The following is a 12,943-nucleotide window of genomic DNA, read 5'->3' on the forward strand; positions in this document are numbered from 1 at the left end:
GACATTTGGAGCTCTAGGCAAATACCCCAAAATCCTGATATTGGTCTTAGCCTTGACTTCCTTACCCTCTGTAGGCTCAGCCCAGGATCCCAGATTGCTGCCTCCCCTTCTTTTTAACTGTGAGGCTTCTCTTCCAGTTTTAATTCCCTCTCCCTGCCTTTCAGCGACTTCTCCCACTTAACTGCACATAAAAGTGGGACAAAGTGAGTGCTACAAAAGCTCATATCCTGATCTATCCCCACAGCTTCACTCTCTTATTTCTGAGTTGTCCTGAACATCCTCCTTACGGGGTTGAAGCCTCTCATTTAGGGATCTTTGGGTGCTTCTCTGCAGGTGCCTTTAGTGTTGGAATTCAGCGTTGTTTTTATGGAAGGAGGCTCCATTTGCATAGATTCCCACAAAAGCTGAATGCCTCATTATTCCCAGGCACACACAGAACCTTCTGGTCCATCCGGTGGGTTCTGCTGACAGTCCCAACGAGGGCAGTCAGTCCCCTCCTTCCAAAATTAGCTCATTACAGGATGTGAAAACAAGAGTAAGAGTCTGAAGTGTTCCATAGGTTCCCTGGATGAGGAATTGGACGTCCTCAGGTTCATCTCTGGAGTCGAAACGTGCAGCAGTTGGCTGACTGGAGCAGCTGCATCAAATGAGAGGAGTCATGATTTGTATAAAAAACAACTTATCTAAAAATTCAGGCAAAGGCCTGATCTGATGACATTTCAGAAGGGATTACTTCAGCCATAGATCATTTGGAGGCACAATGAAGATGCAGTATCACTTGGGAACCTGGATGATGTTTTATGGTTGGTTTTCCATGGCTTATTAAAATCAATTCAGTGACAAGCAGAGGTTTTGAATTCAAATGAAAGTGCCATGAAAATGGTCATATTTATAAAGCTGTGATGTGATACAATTTGGTATTTGGGTGTATATGGACACAACAGTAGATGGCCTTACTCTCTCTTTATTATTTCTTCTTCCCTAATTCCTCCCCTCCTCGCTCACTTTGTGCTTGCAGTGGCAGTTTCACAGATTAAACTTGTCTGGATGCTTTAAGTTTATTTCTTCTACCAGTTAATTTTGTCCAGAGGAGGCCCCAGAGCTGCTCCCAGGGCTGGAGCCAGGCTGGGAGAGCTGGGAATGTTCATCCTGGAGAAGAGAAGGTTCCAGGGAGACCTGAGAGCCCCTTGCAGGGCCTAAAGGGGCTCCAGGAGAGCTGGAGAGGGACTGGGGACAAGGGATGGAGGGACAGGACACAGGGAATGGCTTCCCAGTGTCATTTAGATGGGAGATTGGGAAGGAATTGCTGGCTGGGAGGGTGGGGAGAGGCTGGACTGGATTTCCCAGAGAAGCTGTGGCTGCCCCTGGATCCCTGGGAGTGTCCAAGGCCAGGTTGGAGAGGTCTTGGAAAAACCTGTGTCAGTCTTGAATTTGGATGAAATGGGTGAAACAACTTCGTTTTGGCTTTGGAAATCTCCTCTTTTAAGGCCACTCAGATCCCAGGCTGCGTGTCAACAGAATTGATTAAAACAAAATGCCTCGTATTATCCACAAGTGGGTTCGTTAAAGATCCTGAGATGAAATGGCCCAAAAGTACAATTAAGGGGGAGAAAAAAAAAAAGAAAAGAAAAGAAAAGAAAGCTTAACTGTAGCAGAAATGGATTAAAAAGAGAGGCAAAGAAAACTTTCCAATTTGCCATTCAGGGAACAAGGATCATCTTTGCCTGTGGATGCTTTTTGAGTCCTTCCGTGGGGGAGGATGAGAAGGCAAAAAAGAAGTCTTTAAATTAAAAATTTCCCCCCTGCTTCTCAGAGGTGCCAAACAGCCCAAGCTCCTCGTTCCTTTGGTGGGTGGAGCAGGTGCTGAGCTGAGCAGGAGTCAAGCTGGGCTCATTTTTGTCTTTCCCAGCTCTAAAACTCGAAGCAGAAAGGGGCAGATCCGTCTCCTTTTGTGGGGAAGTCAAAAGGCTTTTCTCTTTGTCAGATGAGCTGTTAACGACGTAACTTATTAAATTTAATTAAAAAAATAAAATAAAATAAAATAATTAAGTGGATTGCATGAATGATGCCCTCACATTGAATCTGTTCAGGGATTTAAGAGCCCAGAGGGCTTGAAAGCCAAAAAAAATTCAATGCCAAAGTGAGTAATGGTATTTTCTGCAGTGAAAACCCTTTCACCAGGTTTTTAATAAAATAGTGCATATAGGTGATGTGTCTCTGGTGAAATTAAATGAGGGATCTCAAGTTCTCCTGGTTCTTTTGATAATCTTTTATATCAGCTTGGATGACACGAGATCTTTCAGAACTTTGCCTGGCTGCAAATCTGAAGATTTTCAGCGGAGAGTAAAACGTGTACTTTGTGCTTTGAGGTCCCCCATGCAGACAAAACACTGACCTTCTGAGGGGCTGGAGGAATTTATTTTCTTACCCAGGCCTTTGAAATCACAGCTGTCAAGCGAAATAATTCTTCTCTTATTCCTTCATAATATGTTCCTGAAGAAGCTCCTGCTCTCTCACTTTTGTTCGGGGGAGATTATTTCAGGGGCAGCCAAGGTGAAAAGACTTGGGTCCGTGGTCAGATCTCATTTCTCTCCACCTGAATTATGGTGTTATTTATATTTGCTGTGGCTCTGTGTATTTATCAGGGCAAATTGGATAGATTTTAGATTGAAATGGAAGTTCTCTTTGACTTCTCTTCCACAGGGCCAGCCCGTGTTTCTCTCGGTTCCCTGGTTTGGAAGGTGCCTCTGAAACAGGCACCACTTGTCACTCCGTTTGGTTGCGACACGTGAATGGTCTCTGAGCCAAAACCACTGGAATGGTTTGGGGTGGAAGGGACCTTCAGACTCATCCCATTCCACTCCCTGCCATGGGCAGGGACACCTTCCACTAGCTCAGGTTGATCCAACCTGGCCTTGGACACTCCCAGGGATCCAGGGGCAGCCACAGCTTCTCTGGGAAATCCAGTCCAGCCCCTCCCCACCCTCCCAGTGAGGAATTCCTTCCCAAATCCCATCTGTCCCTGCCCTCTGGCACTGGGAATCCATTCCCTGTGTCCTGTCCCTCCATCCCTTGTCCCCAGTCCCTCTCCAGCTCTCCTGGAGCCCCTTTAGGCCCTGCCAGGGGCTCTCAGGTCTCCCTGGATCCTTCTCTTCTCCAGGGGAACATTCCCAGCTCTCCCAGCCTGGCTCCAGAGCAGAGGGATCCAGCCCTTTGGAACATCTTCCACAGCAACAGAGAGGACTTTAAAGAGGAGAAGAGAAGGTGCAATTCTGTAAGGGAAGACCATTCCATGATTCATATGCCCAGGGACCTCAATCAAAGAGACAAAATCTTTTGGCTGTAATATTTGCTCCAACTTTAGTGGCTTATTTAGTTAAAAGAATCCCAGGAATATCTATTAAATATATATATATATATATATCTGGGATGAAACAAACACAGTTGAGCTTTGTGTGTTCATGCACAGGCTGCTTGATGCAGAATGTTGTAGGTGCTGTTGCATTTCTCTTCTCTTCCCTGCATCCTTCCCACTCCCCTTTCCACTTTGGGGAGAAAACAGCTGCTTTTGGTACATCTGTTGGAAGATCCACAGCCCTTTTCCAGGTATTTTGTCACTGCTGCTGAACTGAGAACTGGAACTTTTTTCCTCCTCTTTAAGTTAAACAGGATGTTGAATATGCAGAACATATGTCCAGAATAAACCACAGGATAGTTTGGGTTGTAGGGACCTTAAAGACCATCCAGTCCCACCCCCTGCCGTGGGCAGGGACACCTTCCACTATCCCAGGCTGCTCCAAGCCCAATCCAACCTGGCCAGGGACACTTCCAGGGATGGGAATAATACCTGGATATTTATCTGGAGACTGAGGAAGTGATATTATAACATCATTTTTACTCTGTATTTAGGGAAATGACATTTGCCCTTTTATCTTGAGGATTAGGGAGGGCTCTTTAAGTGAAACTTCATCTCTGGATTATAAAAGTTTTATCTTTAAAGTAGAACCTGAGTGAGTTTCAAAGCAACACCTGAGCCAAGAAACGCAGCACAGTTCATCTGAGATAACAAATGATTCCTTGATAGCTCGAGTCTCCTGCAGGATTAAAACTTCGTGGCATAGATAGCAGCTCAGTTGATCACTTGAACTGCAATTAAAAAGTAGAGCAGGTACACCCAGAATATTGTTTTTGTGTCAGAAATGCTCCCTCATGCTTGAAAATGATAAAAAATTGCAATCGATCCTTACAACTGTTGTGTTCATCTTTATTGATCAGGCCAAAGAAAGATAAATCACGGCCCAAATAAGATTATAGTGGATGTTGGTGTGGGAGGGGACAGGGGGGTTGATGGAGGACTATTCATCATCTCAGCCCCTGACCCGTCCTCGCTCACCCCGTCCGCAGTCGCCGCCTAATCCCGGACCTATCGATTCCATCTCCATCCCGGGGACCTGGACGTGGCTGTCACCGGCCAGCTGGGATTGCCGAGTGCCAGGGGGGGTCCCTGCTGTGAGCAGGATTTCATCTGCAGTTTTTCTCACCGCCCAACGATGATTTATGAAAAAATAAACGACCCCCACGTTCCGCGCGTGGAAACCTCGGAACGGGGGATGGATGAGTTATTAGGGCTGCGTGTGGGAGGCAGGAGGGCAGCAGAGCCCTGTGCTCTCGGAGGTCTGGGCCTGACCTTTGACTGCAGCAGGTCTTGGCCAATTTGTTACAATTTGTGGTAAAAATATTAGCCTTGCAATACAATTTTACCCGGGTGTGGAGCTGGCAGCTCATTCCGCGATTTCGGTGCGTTCCGAGGTTATAATTCACGAGGAGGAACCTTGGAAGATGAAATCTGTAAGTGGGAAAGAAAAATGTGGTTTTTTCCCTTTTATTTTTATTTTTGTTTTGTTCTGAGTCTTTTGGAATTCCATTCAGTTGGTTTTGCAGGACTGGGCTCTCTTACCTGCCCTCCTCATAACACGATTTGGCACAGATGGATGTTGCTGAGGGCACGTTTAGTAACCCAGTGACCACAGGCCCTGTGTCATCGTTGACTTTTACAGAAGAGTGATCTCTCCATTTACAGGCTTTTCCCTAAAAACGTTGTGGCCTTATTGCTTTTTCATACATCAATGTCTTGAACAAATGAGGCTGGTCACTTTAGCCGGCATTAAAATTGGAATGACATTTTCCATGGACTGCATCGTGCCTTCCATGTGTGTTATAGGATCATGGAAAGGTTTGGATGGGAAGGGATCTTAAAGAGCATCTCATTCCATCCCCTGCCATGGGCAGGGACACCTTCCACTGTCCCAGGTTGTTCCAACCTGGCCTTGGACACTCCCAGGGATCCAGGGGCAGCCACAGCTTCTCTGGGAAATTCAGTCCAGCCCCTCCCCACCCTCCCAGCCAGCAATTCCTTCCCAATCTCCCATCTGTCCCTGCCCTCTGGCAATGGGAAGCCATTCCCTGTGTCCTGTCCCTCCATCCCTTGTCCCCAGTCCCTCTCCAGCTCTCCTGGAGTCCCTTCAGGCCTTGGAAGGGGCTCTCAGGTCTCCCTGGAGCCTCCTCTTCTCCAGGGAAACATTCCCAGCTCTCCCAGCCTGGAACATGTTAAATATTTTAAAGATTCACAATCAATATTGAGGCACCGATAACTTTAAACCAGGGGGTAAAGTCGTAGGTTGTTAAAATGAGGATTCTGAAGGGTTTGATGGAATCCCACAGGGTGTGACTGTGAGAGTTTTGTTGCCACATTGCCAGGACTCCCTGGGGATTCCTGATGACTCAGAGCTCCAGAGCAGTTCTTGCAAGTGCCAGCCCAACCTTTCTGCATCTCCACGACCTGTTTCCACCATCAGTCAGGGAAAAAAAAAGGTTTTAGGGAAGTTTTCAGCTGCTTTAACTTTTCTTTATTCCTCCAACTGTGCAGCCAGGTGCTTTAGTTATTAGAGCTGAAATCCAACTGTGCCAAGGCTATAAAAACCTCCTGAAAAATGCCAAGTATATATTATTTAGACATGAGGCATCACAACATTACAGTGATTTGTCTTTGGATATGGGATCATAGAATTCTTTAGCTCGGAAAAGACTTTTAAGATCATTGAGTCCTGCTGTTCCCTCAGCACTGCCAAGGCCACCACTGATCGTGTCCCCAAGTGCCACATCCACAGGGATTTGAAATCCCTCCAGGGATGGGGACTCCACCCCTGCCCTGGGCAGCTGTACCAGGGCTGGACAGCCCTTTCCATGAGGGAATTTCCCCAATATCCATCCTGAGCCTCCCCTGGCACAGCTTGAGGCCGTTCCCTCTCCTCCTGTCCCTGTTCCCTGGGAGCAGAGCCCGACCCCCCCCCGGCTCTCCCCTCCTGGCAGGGACTTGCAGAGCCAGAAGGTGCCCCCTGAGCCTCCTTTTCTCCAGGATGAGCCCCCCCAGCTCCCTCAGGAGTTCTCCAGCCCCTTCCCAGCTCCCTTCCCTGCCCTGCACACGCTCCAGCCCCTCCATGGCTCTCCTGGCTGAGGGCCCAAAACTGACCCCAGGATTCCAGGGGGGCCTCCCCAGCTCCCAGCACAGGGAACAATCCCTGCCCTGCTCCTGCTGGACACTATTCCTGATCCAGCCAGGGGCCATTGGCCTCTTGCTCTCCTGGGCACACCTGGGATAATGTCTACATGTTGTCACCAGCACATGGAAACCATGGAGCTGTGATAAACCATGGAAAATGGCTCAGTGAGCTCTTCCACCATCTCCCTCAGCACCCTTGGGTACATCCCCCCACAGACCAGAGCGTCTCTTAAGTGCTGTAGCCGCTCACTGACCCTTTCCCCTTGGATTATGTGATGTCCAGTCTGTTCCCCATCCCTCTTCCAGCTCAGGGCTCTGGATGCCCAGGTGACCAAGAGGGCCGATGGATCCTGGCCTGGCTCAGGAGCTGAGTGGCAGCAGGAGCAGGGCAGGGATTGTCCCCTGTGCTGGGACCTGGGGAGGCCACCCCTGGAGTGCCGTGCCCAGCTCTGGGCCCTCAGCCTGGACAGGAGGAGGCTCAGGGGAGACCTCCTCACTCTCTGCAACTCCTGCCAGGAGGGGGGAGCTGGGGGGATGTTGGTCTCTTCTCCCAGGCAACCCTCAGTAAAACAGAGAGGGCTCAGTCTCAAGCTCTGCCAGGGGAGGTTTAGGTTGGATATTGGGAAGAAGTTCATTCCATGGAGAGTGCTCAGCCCTTGGAATGGGCTGCCCAGGGAGGGGGTGGATTCTCCATCCCTGGAGGTGTTTAAGGACAGGCTGGATGTGCCATCAGTGCCATGGGCTGGGTGACAGGGCGGGGTTGGATCACAGGTTGGACTGGATGATCTGGGAGGTCTCTTCCAACCCAGTTAATTCTCTGATTCTGTGAACAACTGATCTTACTCTTCAAGACTGAGGCAAAGGAGGCATTACCAGCCCTTTCCTGGGCCTTTGTCGCTGGGTTTCCTCCCCCATCCAGTAAAGGATGCAGGTTCTCCTTAACCCTCCCTTGGTTGCTGATATTTTCACAGGGACTTTTTAAATTGTCTGTTGTGGCAGTGACCAGTTTTAAGTTACTGGTTGGGCTTTGGCCCTTCTCATTTTCTCCCTGCATGACCTCACACCATCCCTGTATTCCTCTGGAATATCCTACCCCTTCTTCCAAAGGTCAGGAACTCTCCTTGCTGTTTTAACACATGGAGAAGTTCTGTTTCTTGCTGATCTCATCTCACCTTCATTCTGGAAAGGAATGGTTTGGTGGAACTGAGTGAAAACCATTCCTGCATTTTAAGGGAGCTGAAAATTCGTTCTGGATCCGCCCGATTTTCAAAATGAAAATGAAAGTTAAAATTAGCAACTGATTGAAGCGACCTGAAAGTTTGGCATGTCACAGTAACTCCCTGCAGAGGCATTTTAAAGGTGAAGACTAAAAGGGAAAGTTAAAAATTTAGTTGATTTACTGTGTGACTTTGAAGTTTGGCTGAAGTAGCACCTGTAGACCAGATGGGGAGATGAGTGTAAGTAACACAAACAGGGACATGCAAAGAGGGAGGGATTCAGTATTTTGATTTTCCTTTCTAATGAAGAAGTTTCAAAGCCTCCAGGAACACCTTGTGCTAAATATGGGATTCTTACCCCGGGTCTCTTTAGAATTCCCTCTCTCCTTCATGACCTTCCAGAACCAAGAGGACACACTTATTTAAAAAGTAATCTTTGAAATTTTGTGTGTATTTCATTTCATGGTCAGGTTTTGAGGGGTTTTTGAGCAACTCAAATGGATAAAATACCCAAATTAGCTGTATTTATATATATGTATATATTGTGATGCATATAAATGATATCATTTGAAATCTGAATTTATTTTGGTTTCTTCCCTTCCCAGAGTGCCCAGTTCTACAAAGTCACCACAGAGCAATACCAAAAAGCTGCTGATGAAGTGTCATCTCGGTTCAAGTAAGTCTGTTCACCTGTTTTTTGGTTTTTTTTTTTAATTCTGGCAGCTGGAGGAGTTTTTATCCACATTAAAATGCACAATAATTCCCCTTTTCCCCCGTCATAGATCCTATCAATCCATTCTGGTTATTGAAAAGGAGGGAATTTGGAAGAATTTGGAAGCCACTGTATAGAAACCATAAGCTGCATAGAAATGGGATGCAGAGTTAGTATATATTAATTAATTTATGGTCGATAAGAAGCACGAACTACTCTAAAAATATATTCCCTTTCTCTCCTGGAGCACCAAAAACGTAGCTCTGACTTTGCATTACAATCGTATTCATCCCCTGCCTGCATGATGGGAAGGATTTAAATTAGGGACTTCACTCTGCCCTGAGCAGTGAAGGTCAAATTAAATAATTTTTATTAGTCCTGAAGATGGTTAAATGAAGATCCAGTAATTGATGGATCAAAGGGACGGTGACCCTTGGCCTTGGCCTCTTCCCTTTTGGCTGGTTCATCCCTGAGGCAGAAGGTTCCATTTATCATTTTATAGTGGGGAGACAGAGGGAACTTTTCACACCCTTTCTCCTCTCTGCTCTAACCCTGCATAAAGTGAATTATTCTGCCGCGATTTTTGCATTTCGTTGGAGGGATTTTCTTTTGGTCCGTGTTTTGTTTTGACTCTGGGTGAGAAAAATCCCTTTTTGAGCTGCTGGTAATGGCCCAAATGAAATCCTTAAGTGTGAGATAAACCTCATTTTGGCTCTCAGCATCCCAAATTGTTAGATATTCTCTGGTGTGTCGGTAAATCTTTGTCCTGGTTAATGGTGCAGAGCGTGCTGAGGATTGAATTTATCTGTCCCTTAACAAGGTGACCGCTGATCAAGGTCTGATTTAAGCATAATTTGGAGGGTTTCCCGTGATATCTGCAAAAGCTGGTAGGTTGTGATGAGATCCCTGTTAAGTGGGAGTCTCCTCCCTGTGTTAGGGAGGTTTTTCAATCTCATTCTTGCCTGATTTCACTTTTATTATTCCAAAGTGAGGATGCTGAGGGACCAGCTGAGAGCTCTGGCTGGGCTTTGTGGCCAGAGGTGGGAAGTGGCTTTGGGATTGGGTTTTTCCTCTGATATGTGAATGATTTCCCAAGCAAATCAAATATTTTGGGGTCCTTTTCGCACAAATGGAGCTGGTGGATATTGCAGAGGTAATTAAGGAATTTTAAGAAAATAATTGTCGAGGATGTTTCAGCCGATCTGCGTAAATCAGAGTGTTTTCCAAGAGGAATTTGGAGAGCAAATCACAGTCCTAACATTTAATAAAACTGGTCTTTTCCTAATTTTCTAGATTTTAAATCGCCTGTTTGAAGTGATAAAGATAGGCAGTAAAAGGGGGGAAATTAGGAAATAAAAAGGGGGGAAATAGGAAGTAAAAATGGGGAAAATAGGAAGTAAAATGGGAAAAAATAGGATGTAAAAAGGGACAAATTAGGAAGTAAAAAGGGGGAAATTAGGAAGTAAAAAAGGGGGGAAAAGGATGTAAAAAGGGAAAAAATAGGAAGTAAAAATGGGGAAAATAGGAAGTAAAAAGAGAAAAATTAGAAAACAAAAAGCGATAAAAATAGGAAGTAAAAGGGGGGAATTAGAAAGTAAAAAGGGGGAAAATAGGAAGTAAAAGGGGAAAATATCAAGTAAAAAGGGGAAAATTAGGTATGAAAAGGGAGAAAATTAGGAATTAAAAGGGGAAAAATAGAAAGTAAAAAAGGAACAAATAGGAAGTAAAAAGGGGAAAAATTAGAAAACAAGAAGTGATAAAAATAGGCAGTAAAAGGGGGGAATTAGGAAATAAAAAGGGGGAAATATCAAGTAAAAAGGTAAAAAAATAGGAAATAAAAAGGGAGAAAATTAGGAAGTAAAAAGGGGGAAAATAGGAAGTAAAAGGGGAAAATATCAAGTAAAACGGGGAAATTAGGAACTAAAAAGGGGGAAATTAGGAAGTAAAAAGGGAAAAATATCAAATAAAAAGGGGAAAATTAGGTATGAAAAGGGAGAAAATTAGGAATTAAAAGGGGAAAAATAGGAAGTAAAAGACGAACAAATAGAAAGTAAAAAGGGGAGAATTAGGAAGTAAAAAGGGGGAAAATTAGGAAGTAAAAAGGAGGAAAGTTTTGCTAAGGCAGGATCCGGTTGCTGGGATTGCAGGTTGTGAGGGCAGCATTGACAGACACAACTGGGGTGTTCCTACAAATAATCCCCCTTTATCGAGGCAGGTCTGCAATTTGTCACCGAGTTTCATTGAGAGAACTGGAATTTCTTGCCCTATTTAAGCTGCACCTCTTTAAAGACTCAAGTGGATACTGTTATTACATCGTAAATATTTATTGGGTTTTTTATACAATTAGACTACAATTAAGTGCCAACTTTTATTGACTTGAATTTCTTCCCCTTTTTAAGCAACATTTCTTTTAAGAGCAAAGAGGAGTGGACACTGTTGTTGTATATTGAATATTTCTTGGGTTTTTTATACAATTAGTTACCAGGTTTTATTGAGAGAGCTTGAATTTCTTCCACTTTTGAAGCTTCACCTCTTTCTAGAGCAAAGAGAAGTGGATAGTTATTATATATTGAATATTCCCCAGGGTTTTTATACAATTAGTCACTAAGTTTCATTGAGATAACTTCAATTTCTTCCCCTTTTTAAGCTACACCTCTCTCAAGAGTGAAGAGAACTGGGTACTGTTCTTATATATTAAATATTTCCTGGGGTTTTTTATACAGTGAGTCTACAATTAATTACCAAGTTTTATTAACTTGAATTTCTTCCCCTTTTTAAGCCACATCTCCTTCAAGGGTCAAGTACTATTATTATATATTAAATATTTCCTTTTTTTTTATACAATTAAGCTGCAATTAGTTGCCAAGTTTTATTGAGAGAACTTGAACTTCTTGCCCTTTTTAAGCTACACCTCTTTCTAGGGTGAAGTTGATACTATTATTATATATTAAATATTTCCTGGGGTTTTTTTATACATTGAGTCTACAATTAATCAAGTTTTATTGACTTGAATTTCTTCCCCTTTTATGCTACATCTCTTTCTAGAGTGAAGAGAAGTGGACACTATTATTATATATATTAAATATTTCCTTTTTTTTTCCTTATACAATCAGTCTACAATGAGTTATTGAGTTTTATTGAAAGAACTTGAATGTTTTATCCCATTACAGAGATGTCTCTGTTGTAAATGAGAGGTTTACACAATAAAAAAAAAGAATGTTGTGTTACAGCAAGAGCCAGGCTCTGGGAATTTGAACTTTCCCTAATCAAATTGCACCTTGGGATTGTGGGGTTGGTTGGGTTTTTCCCTTAATTTTAAGGAGGGAAATTCGGTGACATTTGTATCCCCCCGTGGAATTTAGAGCCAGGGAACATCTTTCATTATTCATTTAGGAGCAGAGTTAAGCAGACAGGGCAGAGTCAGCCTAAAACAAACGTTTTTTGTCTTCTGTGGGTTTTGATTGCTTGTGGGAGATGTGGAATTCAGAGCCCTGCACTGGTGCTTTTTCCGGAATATCCTGCCATTCCCCTCCTGCTCCGCTGCTCTCATTGACAACATGGAGTTGCTGCTGCTTTTTTGGGCAAAATCTTAGTCCCCACCCCCAGGTCCAAACCCCAGGGCTTCTTTGGGGGTTGCCTGATCCTTCTGGTGGTGAGGTTTTGCCCACTAATGTAACTGAATCCCCAAATTTTGCTCGAGGAATAACGGAATCATTTGTCACTTCCAAACTCCTGCGTCGACACCAAACCCAAATTCTGCATTTCGTGCATGGCAGTGCAGGGTTTATAGAGATCAGAACCACAGAATGTCCTGAGCTGCAAGGGAACCTCAGGGGTCATTGATCCAACCCCAGGACAATCCCAACAATCCCACCCTGTCCCTGAGAGCGTTGTCCAAGCGCTCCCGGAGCCCTGGCAGCCTGGGGGCCGTGCCCACTGCCCTGGGGAGCCTGAGGGAAATTCCTGGATGAAATTATCCGGCACTAACAGCTGTAATCACGGAGGATCCTTAGCAGCATTTGGAAGTTGAGGTGTTTGTTCTGAATCCCAGATTTTGGTGGCTTTATTCCCCTTAGTGTGAGACTTTTGGACAGGAACCATCAGGAGGAATTCCTCTGGGGAGCAGTTTGGATAAACACTGGATAAACGCATCCCAGACATTTTCAAAGCAGTTTTATGGACCAGCTCGATCCATTTCAGGTGATCCTGGATCATTTCCATCGCTCTGATGGATGTGAGGACTCAGTTATCTCCATGCACTTACAATCTGGAAAATATCTTCGGCAGGAAGATGTTTGATTTGACTCAGGGCGGAATGAATGGGGATAAATGACAAATCATCAGCCTTCCTTTGATTGCTGACTTCTGTGTCACAAAGCTTGCTTTCTTAATGTTTACTGAAAATGAAATTTAAAGCATCATTATCACCACAGACTTGGAAAGAAGCCTGAAGAT

The 12,943-nt window shown here is 44.7% G+C and overlaps 1 protein-coding gene across 4 annotated transcripts in view; it reads left to right on the forward strand.

Annotated features, from left to right (window-relative positions):
• Nucleotides 1-12,943, forward strand: part of CHCHD3 (coiled-coil-helix-coiled-coil-helix domain containing 3) — a 121,029-nt gene that overhangs the window by 85,203 nt on the left and 22,883 nt on the right. For all 4 annotated transcript variants that reach the window (XM_050325231.1, XM_050325232.1, XM_050325234.1 and 1 more), the window contains one exon: nt 8,382-8,452. In XM_050325231.1, the coding sequence (XP_050181188.1) occupies nt 8,382-8,452 (71 nt within the window). The remainder of the gene's footprint in view (nt 1-8,381; nt 8,453-12,943) is intronic.

Source organism: Myiozetetes cayanensis, unplaced genomic scaffold, assembly GCF_022539395.1.
Source record: "Myiozetetes cayanensis isolate MyiCay16 unplaced genomic scaffold, myiCay2020 scf3, whole genome shotgun sequence".
NCBI classification, from domain to species: Eukaryota; Metazoa; Chordata; class Aves; order Passeriformes; family Tyrannidae; genus Myiozetetes; species Myiozetetes cayanensis.